This window comes from Sorex araneus, chromosome 6 (genome assembly GCF_027595985.1).
Source record: "Sorex araneus isolate mSorAra2 chromosome 6, mSorAra2.pri, whole genome shotgun sequence".
In the NCBI taxonomy this organism is placed as follows: domain Eukaryota; kingdom Metazoa; phylum Chordata; class Mammalia; order Eulipotyphla; family Soricidae; genus Sorex; species Sorex araneus.
In genome coordinates this window covers 1,274,078-1,291,276 of record NC_073307.1, presented here as the reverse complement: position 1 = coordinate 1,291,276, position 17,199 = coordinate 1,274,078, and the positions used below count along the sequence as shown (strand labels likewise).

Here is a 17,199-nt window from a genome sequence, read left to right as displayed (position 1 = left end):
ACCTGTTTCTTCTGACTGTCGGGGCTGGGTTCGAGGGACGGGGAGAACGGGCTAAGCTGTGCGTCTCCATGCGGCTGACCGGCCGGTCCTGGGCCAGGTGGACCCGGTACCAGGAGTTAGCTTGGGGCAGCACCGCTGTCATCGGCAGCGGCAACAGAACTTCACCGGAGAACGTTTCTCCGGGGACAACCCGAGACAGTGGCCTCCAGGGCTGCGGCACGTCATGGGCAGTGACCGGCCTCGCGGGCAGCTGAGCCCACGGCCGGGAGAGGCGGGAAACCCCCGCCACGCTCCGCCCCTGCCCCAGGGCCGCCACCCGGCGTGTTCCACCGCGATGCCTTCTGCTCTGGCGCGGCCCCAAGGTGCTCCACGGTGCTGGCGGGGGAGGGGGACCGTGGTGCTGGGGGAGACAGGAACGTCCGTCCGTCCGTCCATAACCAGAGACTGAGACCGTGCGAAGGAGGGTCCAGTTCACTTGGGTCTTGTCCTGAAACCGGTAAAACGATTTTCCTGCGGCGTAAGCTGTGGCCGCCACAGAGACAAGGCGGCAACAGGAGGACTGAGAGCGAGTCCGGAACTTCCCTTGTGGTGGTGTGTGCGTGCGTATATGTGTGTGTGTATGATGCGTGTGAGTGTGTGTAAGTGTACGTGTCTGCCCGTGTGTATGCGTGCATGTATGTGCGTGTGTGTGTGCATGTGTGTGTAAGTTGCATGGGGGAGCATGAACATGTTGTGCACATCTGTAAACGCGTCTGAACACGTCAGTGTGGGGGTGAGTGTGCGCGTGTATGCAAGTGTTTGAGTCTGCATGGGGGTGTGTGAGCGTGCACGTGTGTATCTGAGGATGTGGGTGTGGGGTGAGTGTGCGCGTGTATGCATGTGTTTGAGTCTGCATGGGGGTGTGTGAGCGTGCACGTGTGTATCTGAGCATGTGGGTGTGTGCCCAGAGGGGGTGCAGGTGTCGCACACAGGCCCTGGGGTGTGGTGCTTGTCGTGAGTGAGTTGTGCGTCGTGCACCTTCGAGCAGCTCCTGGCAGAGTCCCAGTTGGCCCGGCCCACAGAACCAGGCCGTAGTACCAGGCCGTGGTCCCTGCCGCCCGACGCCGACTCGATTGGATTCCCAGGCCCAGCCGCTGCTTCTCTGTAATCGGAACTCGGCGCTTTCCTCAGCTCTGGCCTTTGATGGTCTCGGATGAAAGCCCTTTGGGTTCCCTGACCACCCCGCAGCAGCTGGGGAGTGCTCGCCCGGGCACCTGTGCACAGTGCTGCTGCTTCAAACGTGTCCGCAGTGACTGGGTAGCCAGCGACTCTGTTTCCTCACAGAGCACAGAGGAAACTAAGCCAGACTCGGTGGCTCCAAGGAGAGGCGGGGAAGTAGGAAACTATTAGCCGGAAAATAAAACCCAGAACTCACGACTGTGCCGGGATGACCAGGGAGGCCCCAGGCACTCCGAGCACTGTCTGGGAGTCCCCGCCCCGGGGAAGGGGAAGAGGCGGGTGTGAATCCTGCCTTCTGGCAGAGTCCGCGGCAGGCACGGCTCCCCGCGCCCTCCTGCGCCGGGGCGGTGGCTGTCCAGGGCCCGTGAGAATCAGCCGTCCCCTCCCGTGCCCAGGCGGGGGTCCCATCCGCTCGGCGTGGGTGAGGCCGGTTGTGTCGTGATCCGGGGTCCATGTGCCGCGGGCACCACCCCATGCCCACCCAGGGGCCCCTCAGGAGTGGCGGGTGGGAACCGAGATCCCGTCGAGCGAGTCTAGGCTGCGCGTGGGGCCGAGTGAAGCCTCACCTGACTCGGGGCCCGCGGGGCAGTGCACTCGGCGGGCAGCCGTCTGACCCTTACGGGGACTTGCCCCTGAGGACACGGTCATCTCAGGAGGGGGTAGTGGGTGTGTGTCCGGCTCCCGGCCCTCCCGCCCTTGGTCCTCGCGGGAGAGGGGCTGCCGTTCTGGAGACAGGGAACTTGGTGTCTCTGCACCAGTTCCCTGGGCAGGGCAGGGCCCGTCGGCGGCTGCCCACTGTGGCCAGTGGGCTGGGACCCCTGCGGCGCTGTGACGCCTCCAGCTGAGCTGCGTTTCCGCCCGTGAGAACAGACGTCCCGAGAGACGAGGGGCCAGGCAGTGTCCACGGAAGACGGTTGGGTCGGCGGGCAGACCGGGGCCGGCGTGCCCAGGCAGGTTGGGCGGGCCTCGGGCCTCTCCAGTGCTGTGCCGCCGGCTCTCACGCCAGGGGCCGGAGTCTGGGCCTCTCCTGGCCGCTGACCGCTGCTGCTGCCCGTAGTTCTCTGCTGTGTCCTCAGGCCCGTGAACGACACTCCCGGCTGCCCGCCCCCCGTGTGGAGACGCCCCGGGAAGCTTTGCCTCACCCCGAGGGCATCACTCTTGCTGGCTGTGAGCGTCACTGTGCCGAAACCTGGGATGGCTCGGCTGCTCAGTGACCAGTGCCCGTCTCGGGAGGGGTGGGAGGTGGAGGCTCGGAAGCATCGGTGGTCCCGGGGGCCTGGGTGAGGGCGGGGCACGGGGGCCCGAGTGAGGGCGGGGCCCAGGGGCCTGGGTGAGGGGGGGGCCTGGGGGCCCGGGTGAGGGCGGGGCACGCAGCAGTGGGCCTGGCGCGGTACCCTGCGGACACGAGACGCCGCTCAGGTTTCCCGGCCCCGGCCGGAGTGTTGGCGCCTCCCACCTGGCTGCGGTGGGAGCGGCCGGCTTGTGCCAGGTCACCCCCGGGCCTGGCGCCCCCTTCCCTGCACCAGCGACACTCTGGACGGGCCCACGGCCTCTCGCTGCCTGCCGGGCATCTCATCCCGCCTGTGCTGCCTGTGGGGGTCGGCCCGCCCTGCTTCCCGCCTCCTCTCGGCTCCCAGAGCCCCCCTGCCCCCCCCGCCCGCACACCCTTAGGGGGGCTCCATGGACGTGGGGGCTGCGGCCCACAGCTCACTCACGTGGGCGGGAGCAGCCTTGTGCTGGTGAGCTCAGGCTCTGCACTTGTCCGCATGGCCCTGAGAGAGACGCCCCGTGCCGGGCAGTCTGGGCGCCCCCGCTGCCCCCCCACTGCCCGGACCACCGAGTCCCCCCAGCCCTGCTCGTCCCGGGGCGTGGCGCAGCCTCCTCTGGGCCCCTCCGCCGTGCGGCCAGGGCCCCGTGCTCCCTGGCGGGCCGCGGCCCTGTCCCGCACGGCTGGCCCACTCTGTCGCTGCCCCGGGCTCCCGGTGCTTCTGCCTTGGTGACTCCTGTGACACTCGGGCCCCCGGGCCGGGCGCTGGCTGGGCCCCACAGCCCCCCGGAAACCTGGCAGGGGCGGGGGTTGCTGTCCCGCTGGTCCCGGGAGCCGAGGGGTGGGCCAAGGAGGAAGAAACGATCAACCGAAGGCGCAGGTCTGGGCCAAGGTCAGCCAGGAGGAAGCAGAGGCGTCGCGGGGCGAGACGGAGCCTCGATGCCTGCCTCCGCCCCCCGTCTAGGCGTGTTGTGTGTGCATGCATGTGTGTGCGTGCATGTCTGTGTGTATGTGTGCGTGCATGTCTGTGTGTATGTGTGCATGTCTGTGTGTGTGTGCATGTGTGGGGGGGCCCACTGCTGGCCATGCTAGGGGCCAACCCCAGCTCTGCTCAGGGCTCGTTCCCGGCGGTGCTCAGGGCCGAGTGGGGGACACTCACCCTAGACGGGTGAGAAGCTCTCGGCCCCGCCTCTCCCTGCCCCTGCTGGGAGTCGCCCCTCCCCCACCTCTCTGCGTGTGGGAATTTTGGGGCTTTGTGAGGGACGGGGCTCCGAGGCCTTGTCGCCTGCGTGTCGTGCCCCTCGTGGGGGTCGTCGTGGCGAGGCGGGTCCGGGCTGTGACCGGCTTGGCAGACGCGCTGCCAAGCGGCCGCCCGCTCCTTTCCAGCGCGCCTGGTCAGCACGTTTCTCTGGACTCTCATTGTTTGATTTGCTCCAATCTGGCTCAGCTCTCCCAGTTCTGCGTCAGGAAGCGCCTGAGGGGGCAGGTGCCCTGGGGGAAAGCAGCCTCCGTACCTGCTCAGGGACCCCGAGCCAGGGTGGCTGGGGCGGGGGGCTGCGGGAGGCTTGTTTTCGTGTCAGTGGTCCCCTGGTTCCGCCACTTTCTCCTGATGAAGTCCAGTCGGGGCCGGTTTGTGCTGTTTCCCTGCCAGGAGCCATCCGGTGACCTGGGTTCTAATCAGGCCGTCGCAGACCCGGGGACCGTGTGACTCCCTGCAGGGCGACTCCTGGCCCTGCACTGCCCCGCCCAGGCCTCCCCTGCACCCCTTCCCTCGCCAGTGGCCCAGGGGCTACCCCGGCTCTGCACTTACTCCTGGCAGTGCTCGGGGACCATGAAGGGTGCCGGGGATCGAACCCATGTTGGTGGCGTGCAAGGTGAACACTTCCACTGGACTGTCTCCAGCCTCGAACTTCTGTTTATGTTTTGTGGTTTTTTACACACAGGATCTTTTGTTACTTTTATGGTGTTTTATCACAGTTTCCGGTGGTTGGGGTCAGGCCCACCATGTTTCAGCACCCGTGTCCCGGCTGGGTCCCGGCAGCATGTCACAGCGCCGTGGCTGCAGCGGGCTCCTGTTTCCCGTGTGGCCAAGTCTGCTCTCGCTGTTTGGCTGTCGGCTCGCGCCTCCCTGTGTGGCTGGAGCCCACCGGCCCACCCGGGAGGGGACCCCAGCTGCTCCCTGTATGAGCGAGAGTCCTGCCTCGGGTGTGGCTCCCAGAGCAGAGAGTCGGGCTAAGCGGCTCCGGCCCCCTGCCCGGCCCTTATGGCCCCGGGACTGCAGGACGTGGCCGTCGCCAGCCCCCCTGCTATGGGCCCGTCTGGGCGTCCGAGCAGGTGGGCCCGTGTCCTTCCAGGGCGCACTGCAGGGTGTGTTGGGGTTCCCGCGCCGAAGCTGCCCCCTCCCACGGCCCCTCCCCCACCGTGGTCACTCCACACGCAGGAGCCAAGTAGGGGGCACTGTCCCCCGCCCCGCGTGTGTCCAGCGTCACTCCTGCCCCGTGTGGACCCCACGTTGGTCTGGTTGTTTCTTGTCGTGGAACTGGGCTGTGGAGAGTCGGGGACAGTCTGCAGAAGCCAGGGGGGCTCAGACGTTGTAAGTAAAGAGAAGGGGGGGGGGTTGGCCAAGAGACCGGGACTCTCTTCTCAAGGATCTTGGCTTAATAGAGAAGGTGAAAAAATGGGGCTGGAGCGATAGCACAGCGGGGAGGGCGTTTGCCTTGCACGCGGCCGACCCGGGTTCGAATCCCAGCATCCCATATGGTCCCCTGAGCACCGCCAGGGGTAATTCCTGAGTGCAGAGCCAGGAGTAACCCCTGTGCATCGCCGGGTGTGACCCCAAAAGCAAAAAAAAAAAAAAAGAGAGAGAAGGTGTAAAAATACAGAAGTAGAACTCAGTTGGGGTGTTTGAGAGAGGGGGGGGGCGAGCACTCGTGTTTGTACGTGCTCTGGTTTGGGGGCTTTGTAAACTTTTCTCACTTTCACCCCGTACGTGCTCCCCTAATTTAGGCTCAGGTGAAGGGCCGGCTCTGTGTGTGTTCACCTTGGAGGTGTCAGACTCGGCGGGGCAGTGTCTGAGGACAGTGTCCCCTGGGCTTTCCTGGGGCGGCTCAGGCCACACTAAGACCCGCGGGGCTGCCGACGTCTCCGGCTGTGCCCCCTCGCTGGTGGCCTTTGGTCCTGCTGTGGCTGTTGGCCCGCTGCCTGCGCTGCCCCCCGCGGCTGGCGGGGCCGTGCGTGGGCGCCCCGTGAGTGTGCCCTGTGCTGTCTCTTGCAGTGTGTGGGGACATCCATGGACAGTTCTTCGACCTGATGAAGCTCTTTGAGGTGGGCGGCTCGCCGGCCAACACTCGCTACCTCTTCCTGGGGGACTACGTGGACAGAGGGTACTTCAGCATCGAAGTAAGTGCTCGCGGGGACCCTGCCTGCCGCCCGCGTCCCACTGTGTCCCTCCCGGGCTGGAGCCGCTGCTGGAGAGAATCCCGTGTCACTGCGTGACGGTCCCACGGCCCGAGGGAGCTGGCGTGTTGGTGTGAAGTGACGTGTGCGTGTGTGTGAGCATGCATGTGCACAATGTGTGATTATGTGTGTGCATGTGTATATGTGCCCATGAGCACATGTTTGAGCACATGTGCATTGTGTGATCTGTGTGTGTTGGTGTGTGCATGGGTGTGCACGTCTGTATGAGCGTGTGCATGTGCGTCTATGCATGCATATGTGTGTACACTCGTACACGTGTGTGTGTGCTGGCTGTGGCCATGTCTGGGGCCCCTCATAAACACACCCTTGGCTGCCACTGTCCCCGCCTGCTGCCCACCTGCCCCGTGACGGGCATGAGTGGGGCCCCATGACACGAGGGCCGTGTTCCAGCCACACGTCTCCCGGTGCTTGGCATGACATGACGTGGCCCCGGGGACAGTCACAGAGCAGAGCATCACGGCCTTCCTGAGCTCCCAGTGAGCAGACGGAAGGGCTCGGGGAGGCCCCGGGGCCCCGGGATGGAGCTACGCCGAGTTGCAGTGAACGGCCTGTCGCTCTCCAACAAGCTGCTTTAGAGTCATCTGGCGGATTTTGTTTGCTCGTTCCCGTCACAGAAAAAAACAAAACTGTGTCCTCGGGTGTGTCCCTCCTCCCACACGGGGGCCGGGGGCCGCACGTCCGAGTTCCCCTGGTGCCTCGGGCAGGCGGTCAGGTGGGAGCCACTGGGCTCTCTGCCCCCTTTGCACCGGAGTCACCGGACACGTGTGGGTGTCTGAGGACACGGCCCGCTCTCCCACCTGGGGCCGTGCAGGAGACTCGCGAGAGACTGCACCGACTGTCAGGTCGGGGTGGCCGGCACCCCGGGACCTGGCCGCGACCCCTGAGCCGGGAGGAGGAGGCACCCCGCTGTTTCCTGGGGTGTCCGGGGTCGTGCCACAGCACCGCTGGCCGAGAGGGACGCAGGCGAGAGCAGCGGGGAACACAGGGGGCCTCCCAGACTTGGGCCCCGGCGTCCAGGGCACTGGCAGGCCCACACGCGTGTCACGTGAGGGCTAGTGTGTGCCCAGAGTAAGAGCAAGCAGAGGCCTGCATGTAACAGGTGCTGCGTTCTCTCCCTCAAGACCAGGCACGGCCTGCCCGGCCCCCGGCCCCCCGATCCCCCGGCCCGTCAGCCTCATGACGCGAGGCAGCTGCCCCAGCGCCAGCCAGTGCGTGGCACATTCCCCCCCCCGCCCCAGGGAGAGGAGGACGAAGTGCCCGTCCTCTCACAGGAGGTGCAGCCTGTCCACCACCCCGGCCGTGCAGAGGGGCCCCAGAGAGGCCGTTGGTCACTGTCCAGAGCTGGGCCAGTCGTGTGTCACGCGAGCCCCCACGGGCCCTGATGGGAGGGGCAGCAGAAAGCCCCCGGCGTCTGCGCCCGCGTGTGCTGAGGTGACCTGCTCTGGCTCCTCGCCGCCCCCTCAGCCTCGGCCACGGGACAGGTCCCGCCCCCTCTGAGGGACAGGTGCCCGCCCGCGTCTGCTGTGAGTCCCCGCGCCCCGGCGAGTCGGCCCTGCTCCCGGAGCCCAGCTCTCACCCGGCCGCCGGGCCGGCCTCTGTGTCGGTGGCTCTGTGCCCTCGGCTTCGCCGTGGGTGGGCGCGGCTGGGGGCCCTGAGGCCCCTGTTCCAGCCAGCGTCGGGGCCCCTGCACTTGCGTCACTGGAGGTTTGGGCTGGCAAACGGGGTCAGGGTGCAGCGCGCGGCGGAGGAATGGGTCAGATCTGCCCCCGTTTCTCCGGGCCGCCATTGCCGCTCCGCATTCTCCGGAACCCGCGGCCTGGGCGGAGGAGCCGCTGCCAGTCAGTCACCAGCCCCCAGCTGCTCTGCACCTCACGCGCCACCAGTGCTCCATCTCGTTCTTCTTTCTCTCCTTTCCCACTTGTCCCGGGGCCCTTGCAGCCCCCCGTTTCCTCGCGGGGGACAGAGGGTCCTCGTGGAGGTTCGAGTTCAGGGTCGATGCTCTTTGTCCTGTTTGACGTCACTCCCCCCTGGTGCGGGGGCAGGGCCCTTGGGAGGACACGGACCCTCTTGGTCCGTGCCTTCCTGCGTGGGGCTTAGTGGGACGGAAGAATCGGGATTGATTGTCTTGTTCTTCTCCCCCCAGTGTGTGCTATACTTGTGGGCCTTGAAAATTCTCTACCCCAAAACACTGTTTTTACTTCGTGGAAATCATGAATGTAGACATCTCACCGAGTACTTCACGTTTAAACAAGAATGTAAGTATTCTCCGCGCTTCTCCCGGGAACGCCGCCTGCCGTGAGCAGGCAGGGCTCCGAACCCTGCTAAGGTCAGGCCGTCACACTCCGAGCCAAGGCGCCCAAGTTGCAGTGACACATTTCCTTGTCACTCTGGGCTTCCCCGGAGCTCAAGCCCTGTCTAGGTGACGTGAGGACCTCAGCTGCTCTTGGGCACCGTTTACCCTCAGAGCCCAGGGACTCGCCGATCTGTCTGTCAGTCACCGGGGTGCTGATCCCGGGGCCTCCCCGGCACGCCCCGACCTCGGCTCTCCTGGCAGCTCACTGAGGCCGAATCAGCCCCGCACCTTTCTCCTGGGACCCAGCTGACGTGCCCTTGAGCACCGGAGCCAGCAGTACCACAGGCAGTAGCCCCGTTAGTCTCCCACGTTCTCTGCTGAAACTTGAAGTTCGAAGTAGCGAGAGCATGCACGAAGTCTCCGCTCTGCACAGCTTCGCTAAAATCGTAGCGACAGCGGCGGCCCTTAGGACCCTAAGAAAGTCCCCGCGTTGGGTGGTCAGATGCGCCCCACCTGCCCTGTGACGCACCGCCTCTCCCCCCACCCCGTGTCCCCGCAGGTAAGATCAAGTACTCGGAGCGCGTGTACGACGCCTGCATGGAGGCCTTCGACTGCCTGCCCCTGGCGGCGCTCATGAACCAGCAGTTCCTGTGTGTCCACGGGGGCCTGTCCCCAGAGATCAACACGCTGGACGACATCCGGAAAGTAAGTCCCGCGGCCGCCCCTGGCCCCAAGGTCTGAGCCGTCACCGCTGTCCGCGGCCTCCCGGGCAGAGGGTGGCGCGGCCGGACGCCGCAGCCGTGGTTGTACCGCCCCACGCTGGCCGTTCCCTCCCCCGGGCCCCCGCGAGCTCCCTGATCGTGACGGTGCCTCGGGTGGGATAAGTGGGCAGGTAAGAAAGTGGCTTTCAAGAGGCGTTTTTCTGCTTAATTTAACACTAGCTCTGGCTGTTGTAGACGGGGAGGAAAGATGAGTTAGGTGGGGCGTCTTCTCCAAGAGTGAATGTGAAAATATGGGATCATTTTATGCAGAGAAGCGACAGTCCTTTGTGTTCTGCCTGATAAAAGCAACAGAACGTAGGAACAAAATGGGAAAAGGTGATTTAAAGAAAAGAAAAACCTCAGAGATAGTTCTTGAGGTGTGGGCACGGGAGGGACCGGAGTGTTCGGTGGCTGGGAGCCGGTGCCCTGACCAGCCCACAGCGACGGACGGACGGAGGACCAGGGAACAGGACTGGGGACGGAGAAACAGGGCCCCGGCTGGTCAGTGCTGAGTTTATTTCTCTCCTCCCCAGCATAGTCCGATCTCTCCCTTGCAGACAATCGTGGTCGTAGTCCCAGTCACCACAGTCCCGTTATCCTCGTCCTCCTTGTCCTTATCGGAGTCCCAGTCATCTTCTAGTCCCCTCCTGCCCCTTACAGCACAGTTATAAGAAATCACGAAGGGTGGGGGCACACACAAGTGGGGCTGACACTGTCACAAGGACAAACGGAGGTAAAGCCACTCCTGCAGGGGAGGTTAGAGGAGATTACCTCAGGGACAAAGTCTCGTCTCAGTCCAGATCACTAGGAGATCTGCTCAGGGCGGGATTCCATCCAGGGTGCATTGCTCTCTCCTTTCCCCAGCTAGTAACCCATTTAAACAATCACAGTAAACTTACTTCCTATAACATTTCTAGTCATTTTGTATGAACACAGTGAGAGACGTATTAAGCTTAAAGGTCAGCTCTTCCTGGGGACATCTCCCTATATATCCCAGACCACAGTCCTCAGGCCAGGTTACTCCTTCCCAACCCCAGCAGGGTCTTTACTCAGTTACTTCCTTTTGGGTCATGACAGAGTTTGTTCCATGACCATGCTCTTAACTTACTATACTTACGATGCTTAGCTTTCCCCTTCCGATGCCAGGGTAGCATACAGCTTGCCCTGGGTCCATCCAGTCCCTTTGTCGGGACCCTGCTTTTGGGGTGCTGGGAAGGCTTAAGTCCAATAAATATGATGGATGCCCAGAAGTAAATATTATTTTGGAGTCAGTTAACTCCCATGTTACACAGCATAGCGTGAACTGTCTTCCTGTGTCTACACAAAAAGGACGTTGCTGAGTAAACCATGCGAAGGACGTAAAGAGAAAAGCAATATAGGATTATTAGTGCCTGGTGGAGTTGGGTGCCTCAGGGGCACTGTTGGGGGAGTAACTGGGTAACCCCCAGCTCCCCTCGGGAGGAGCAGGGCAGCCCGGCATCATCCAACACTCAACCAGGGAGGGATAGAAGCAATAGAAACGTTTTCTTGTTATTTTAAAATGATACAGGAATTGAAATTAAGGTCAGAGGAGTTTTTCACATTTATGTTTCTGACACACTTGAGAGATTGTTTTCACCTCCTCGCTCTCTATTTTAATGCTATTCTAGGGAATTTTGAACTGTTGAGAACTACATTATGGGCCCCATATATTTGCTTTCAGAAAACATGTTTGAGCTTATTCCAAAGAGGAGTGGAAATCTAACGGTTTCATTACTCGTCACACTAATAATTTAGGAAGATTAAGTTGGTCACGTAGTTCTTAGTTGCACTTGCACTGTAAAAGGATGAATTTTGCAGTTTTTTCCTTAATATTCATGACATTTGTGTGTAAGCCAAAGTCACAAGTAGACCAGCTTGGACAGTGGTGAATGGTGTGCGGGGAACCCACGTAGGCTAGACTCACTTAGGATCCCGGAGAGATGGCACAGCCGTGGCCAAGTGGGTCCGGTCTCAGCACCCCACGTGGTCCTCTGAGCGGGTCAGGAGTGACCCCTGGGGGCAGAACTAGGAGTCACCCCCAGCACTGCTGGGTGTGTCCAAAAAAAAAACCAAAAAAACCGAACAAAGCAATGCTTACAAACACGACTCAGACTGAGCTGTTGCTGGCGAGTCTCAGCAGGACAGTCACGGAGCTCCTCAGTGTCACTTAAGGGCAGTCGCTGGTCACTTTCCCCTCTCGGAGTCGGGGATTCTCTGTGACGCCTTCGGGAATCCACGTGGGACGGAGATTCCAAGTGCCTCCCCCCGCCCCAACTGGTTATCTAGGGACCATCTACACTGGTTATACCAGACATCTAGGGTTATCCAGTGGGTTCTGCCCCCAGTACTCAGAGACGGGCCAGCCTCTCCCTCCCACCCAGGTGGGCGTCTGGCGGCGTCACGAGCGCCCCTGGGCGAGGCCTCTTGGTGCAGGCCCGCCGCGACACGGGCGTTGTTCACGCTTCATCCCTGTGACGTGAGCAAGCTGCACGGAAGGTGGACGCCTCACTGCCTGCCCTCCTGGAGTGCAGGGTTCCTGGGAACTCAGCAAAGCCTTCTCAGCCCGTGGACGGCACTGGTGTGAGAAGTGGGGGGGGGGGGGGCGTCACCAGCACCACAACTGAGCAGCTGTCTCTGCGGGGGTGTTTTTATTCCTTTTCTTCATGGAATTCGCCATGTCCAGGAAATAAGTCACGGGCGCCCTGAGTGTCCCCCATCAGAGTCCACAGTTGAGAGACCCCTGTTTTAGTAGCCTTTCAGCACAGTCCAGGTATGCGGACGTCCAGCTGACCTGCACGGTCTTCATAAGCCCAGCCACAGGCAGCCTTGCTCACCCCCATCAGGCTCAGCCCGGGGGGCAGGGGGGTCAGGTGGGCTGTGTGGGAGTCCGAGGGGGGCTCAGTGTGGGTCCCAGGGGGGCTCTGTGTGGGTCCCAGAGGGGCTCTGTGTGGGTCCCAGGGAGGCTCTGTGTGGGTCCCAGGGGGCTCTGTGTGGGTCCCAGGGGGGCTCTGTGTGGGTCCCAGGGGGGCTCTGTGTGGGTCCCAGGAGGGCCCTCCCTGGCTCGAGCATTGGGGCGTAGACTCTGGGTCCCCAGCTCCGCCCCCTGAGGTGTGGCTGGTCCTTGGTCTCTGGCTGAGGACTCCGTGTCCTGTGCAGACTCCGGGGACTTGCACCCGGGCACGCTCTGAGCCCTGGCCTTCAGCTTTGCGTCTGGTGCTGCCCAGCCCGTGGACTGGGGTCCGTGCGGACCAGAGCCCCCCTCAGCCGTCTCTCGGCACGACTCTCTGCGTGTCTCGTGCTCGCAGTGTTGCCGGGGGCTCCCTTCCCCGAGTGCATCATTCATGGGCCTTGGACAGGCCGAGTTTGTCCTGGGTATTTCGTGGGTCACGTGACGCTGGCCTGCAGGGTCTTCTGAAGTCTGCTGTAGGTGTGCGAGCCAGGAACTGGCGCTTCGTTCCTTTCAGACACTAGCAAGGGGATTCATAGTAGCAGAATCGTTATTCCTGTCACCTTCACGTCCCGGGAAAATGGAGTGTGGTCACTGGCCGGGCGGGCGTGTTGCTTAGACTCGGAGAGGGATGGTCAGCATCAGGCATCAGGGACGTCCGCCTCGGAGCTGCTGGGACTGCCGCTCTGTCCCGGGAGGTTGTGTTCTCACGACTGACTGACCGAGAGCCTGCTGCTGTGCTTAGACCCTGGTAGACTAGAGCTGGAGAAACACCGGGCCTGGCCCTCGCACTGCTCGTACCTCAGCCCGCCCCCAGTGCTCTTGCTGAGCGCTTGTAGCTGGACAGTGAACTCCAGGCGAGGGCTGCGGGTAAGGCAGGCGCGGGGCGGCAGCTTGGATTGTTCTGCTCGTGTTCCGCAGCTCTGCCCAGGGAGGCCCGGGCCGGTGCCAGGGGCCGGCCCGCCCACGCTCCGGCTGCCGTCCCTGCTCGGCCCCGGCCCGCCCTGGAGCCGCCCCCTCGCAGTGCCCGGTGCCCGTGTCCACACGGCAGAGTGGAGGGGAGCGCGTCCGCCCACCCGGGGCCCGGCAGTCACGGGAGAGGCGGGCAGGGGCGCGGTGCTGAGGGTGCCCTCCTGTCCCCCCAGTTAGACCGGTTCAAAGAGCCGCCCGCCTACGGGCCCATGTGCGACATCCTGTGGTCGGACCCGCTGGAGGACTTCGGGAACGAGAAGACGCAGGAGCACTTCACGCACAACACCGTCAGGGGCTGCTCCTACTTCTACAGGTGGGCGCCCGCCCCTCCCCCTCCCCTCCCCCCTCCCCCCACCCCTTCTCTCTCTCCCCCTCTCTCCTCTCTCTCCCTCTCTTGCCCATCTCCTCTCTCTCTCTCCTCTCTCTCCCCTCTCTCTCTCTCCCTCTCTCACTCTCCCTCTCTCCCGTGCTCTCGGATGAGCCCAGCTTGGGGATGAATGTAGTTTCAGGGCGGGAGCACTCTTGGGGAGCATGAAGGATAAGTAAGTCATGCTAGAATCTTCCGAGAAAACATGCAGAGGGGAAGGGACAGTGCGGCCTGGACACTGTGTTCCTCCCCGGGCGTTAGAGACGGTGCCCCTGGGTGGTAGCGGCTGTGCCCCGGGCGGTAGTGGCCATGTGCCCTGGGTGGCAGAGCCTGTGCACGGTCACCTGGTGTGACCCTGTGTCCCGGGGGCCCCTGACGTGTGCCTCCCTCTCCCCGGCAGCTACCCAGCCGTGTGTGAGTTCCTGCAGCACAATAACTTGTTGTCCATCCTCCGGGCCCACGAGGCCCAGGACGCAGGGTAAGTGGCGGCCCCCGTCCCCGTCCCCGTCCCCACGTGGGTCTGGCCTACCCCCGAGAGCGTCGTCCGGGTCCTGTCCTGAGGCTCAGAGCAGGGGCCCTCGGTGGGGCTGTCCCGGGGTCCTGAGCCTGCCCCCGCGCCCTGCGGCTTCCTCCCGCTCCCGCCCTCGGCGCCGGCCGCGGCTGCTCCCGAGGGTGACAGGAACGTCGTGGGGGTGGTGTACGCTGTTCCCTGTGCAGGGACGTCACTGTGTCCCCCGAGGACAACACCAAACATACTCAGCGATGAGTAACGTTCAGTGCTTGGTTCCAACCAACCAGCGCACAGCGGGGCTTCGCTTGTGCCTGGCGGTTTCCGGTACGGCCGGTTGTGTCCGGAACCGCCCCCTGGTGGGTGAGTCTGAGCGGCGGGGCAGTGGCCGCAGTTTTGCTCACTCCGAGAGCCCGGACGCCCCCTCCAAGGGGCTCGAGACGCGCCTGCAGGCTGGGCTCGGGCAAAGGACAAGCCTGTGTGGGTCCCGTGTGGACCCCGGAGCCCAGCATCCCGAGGCCCTCCCAGGCCTCCCACTCCGGGGCCTGCTGCAGGCGGGCGAGACCCCGCGTCCCCCCGTGGCTCAGCCCTGCCCCCTGGCCTTTGCGTGGGGGTCCAGCCCCACATCTGGGCCGTTACCCGAGTCCCTGAAACCTTCAGCTCCTCTGACCACTCACTCAGTGTGGTCCGGGGCCACTCCCTGCAGTGCTTGGGGACCCTGTGGGGCTGGCCCACCCGCAAGGCCTTGCCTCGCCGGCACCGGCCGAAGCAGCCAGGGCGCGTCCAGATGCCGTGCTGGGCGGAGCCGCGCTGCCACACCAGGCGTCACGTGGCGGCTCCCGTCTGCCTCGAGGCCCCTGGGGGCCAGGCCTGGTCCACCCACCGGGAACGACACACGGAATGTGTCCGGGGGGACGGGAACCCCGATGTTCTTGGGGGCGATGCTCTGAAGCCAGTTCTGAAGTCATTCGCACAGGACGTGGTGTTCATGGGGAGAGAGCCGGGCCGCCCCTTCCCGTCACCTGCGGGCGGCAGGCTCGCTCCCCCCGAGGACGCGGTAGCTGGGGCGGTGCTCTCGCGCTTGGGGTGCTCGCCCGCACACAGCGCAGGGCCCCCCCGGGCGCGCCTGAGCCCCGCTGCGGGCGGGTGGGCGGGGCCTGCCGGGAGGCTGCTGGCCCGTCGAGTCGTGCCCTCCGCGCCCTCCGGGGGCAGTGCGTCCCCTCACGCGTGTCTCCGCCCAGGTACCGCATGTACAGGAAGAGCCAGACCACGGGCTTCCCGTCTCTGATCACCATCTTCTCGGCGCCCAACTACCTGGACGTGTACAACAACAAAGGTGGGACCTGCCGCCCGGGCCGCGAGGGTCTCGGGCGGGAACGGCCCTGGCAGCCGTCCCGAGCTCTGCCCTGCGTGGGGGTGGGGGGCGTGTTGGTGCCCCCGGAGATCTGAGGAGCTTCGTGGGGCGCTTCAGCCCGGCCATGGGCGGGGAGGCCACAGATGGGCCCCGTGAGAGACAGGGACCCCCGCAGCCCTCGCCCCGCCCACGCGCGCCCTGCTGCTCTGACCGGGCAGTGGGGGCACCCTCGTCCCTGGAGCCCGTGCGCGTGTCCGGGACAGCAGCCGCCTGTCTCGGGTGGCCTGGCGTCCGCCTCTGTCTCACGTCCCCAGGGGAGAGCAGCCCCAGGCAGGTGGCAGGCAGTCGGGGGCAGCTGGCCCGACTCGGGCCCTCCCGCCTGCCCTCCTGGCGCCCTGGGTGTCGGGGTCAGCCCCAGACCTGGTTTCTGAGAACTCCTGCCTGCCGGGACTTGCCCTGACCGTGCCCCCGCCCTGCCCTGGGAGGCCTCTCCAGGGACCCCGGCCGCACCCAGGCCCCTCCCAGCCCTCAAGACGCACTCACAGGGCAGCGCGGGGCTTGGCGTCCACTGGGGCGCACAGCGTCCTCTGACACCCGCTGGGGGTCTGGGACGAGCCCCCCTTCTCAGCGGGAGGGGACGGTGCCGCCCCTCGAGCCCCGGTGCTGGGCGCTGACGGGGGCAGAACCGTCCCCGCACGTGCCCCACAGCCCCTTCCCTGGGGACCTTTGCTGGGGGGCGTCTCTCCTGGGGGAGGGCCGAGTGTGGGAGACCCCTGGGGAAGCCCTATGGCCCAGCCCCTCCCTCGGCCCTCAGCCGGCCTTCGTGGGCACCTGCTGTGGGCCCGGCCGGGGCGGCCGCCTGCTCCTGGCACTCGTGGGTGTGGCCCTGGGGGCCGGGGGTCTCACTCCCACCGCTGAGCACCACGGGGCGGCCCGCCTCGGGACCCTGCGGGACAGGAGGTGCCCCGGGCACTCTGGGTTTGGAGGGGACAGAGAGGGGCCCGGCGGGGGGTGGGGGTCGGGGAACCGGTGACCTCCCCAGCTCTGCCCCACACACCCCGTCTCGTCCGTCACCTCTCGGGCTCCGCTTCCCTCTGCCCGCAGCCCTGCAGCTCCGTCCCGCAGGGGCGTGTGTGGAGGGGGCGGCTCAGCCCTGCGGGAGGGTCCCGTCCGTGCCTGGGGGGCCTGGGGAAGGGGTGGGGCAGCTTCTCTGGCCAAAGTCTGCGGATGCGAACCTGCCCCTTGCAGCGGGAGATGGTCCGTGGTGATGGACTCGCCAGGGCACTGGGGCAGAACCGCGTCTGAAGGCAGCTCAGTCTTCACAGAACTCGAGCTTCCAGCACCCTTGACTGTTTCATGCATGTTTCATACATGTTTCATGTGTTCTGAGGACGTTGTGCAGAAACAAAGTCAGTGAGTGATAGTAGCATACGGTTACCGGAGTCTTTTTCCATGAGTTTTTTACTCAAGAAAAATGTCTCTGCCACGGTATTTGCTTGGGGGGTGGGGGGTGTTTTTTGTTTAGGGCCCCACCAGCAGTGCTCGGGAGCTCTCCTGGAGGGGCTCCAGGGGCCCCGTGGGTGCAGGTACTGAATCTGGGCCAGCCACATGCAAGTGCTCTACCCACTGGACTCTCTCTCTGGCCCTCACGTGTATTTCACGTCAGAGGTTTTCTTTTAAAAAGCAACAGAGAAGCTGGTGGCGTTTCTGAGGCGCCTGCTCGGGCCTTGTGCTGAGACGAGGCCTGAGCCCGGCGGCCGTGCCTGGTGCTCAGAGGCCCCTCAGACACACCGTCCCCTGGGGGGACAGCGGGCTGAGCAGGGCCACGCTCGGGCTCGTTCTGGAACCTGCCTCTGCCACGCGCCCGTCGGGGGACTGTGCACGAGCACAGGGACAGCGCAGCAGTGTGACGGGGACGGAGGGGTCAGCACAGCAGAGGCCAGCGGTCAGGGCTGAGGCCAGGGTCAGGGCTGAGGCCAGGGTCAGGGCTGAGGCCAGAGGTCCGGGCTGAGGT

The 17,199-nt window shown here is 64.6% G+C and overlaps 1 protein-coding gene across 2 annotated transcripts in view; it reads left to right on the top strand.

The window, feature by feature from the left end:
• The window catches only part of PPP3CA (protein phosphatase 3 catalytic subunit alpha), a 97,683-nt gene that overhangs the window by 68,733 nt on the left and 11,751 nt on the right, over positions 1 to 17,199 (top strand). For both annotated transcript variants that reach the window (XM_055144143.1, XM_055144142.1), the window contains exons 3-8: positions 5,760 to 5,884; positions 8,106 to 8,217; positions 8,815 to 8,960; positions 13,130 to 13,269; positions 13,724 to 13,801; positions 15,073 to 15,167. In XM_055144143.1, coding sequence (XP_055000118.1) covers positions 5,760 to 5,884; positions 8,106 to 8,217; positions 8,815 to 8,960; positions 13,130 to 13,269; positions 13,724 to 13,801; positions 15,073 to 15,167 — 696 coding nt within the window. The remainder of the gene's footprint in view (positions 1 to 5,759; positions 5,885 to 8,105; positions 8,218 to 8,814; positions 8,961 to 13,129; positions 13,270 to 13,723; positions 13,802 to 15,072; positions 15,168 to 17,199) is intronic.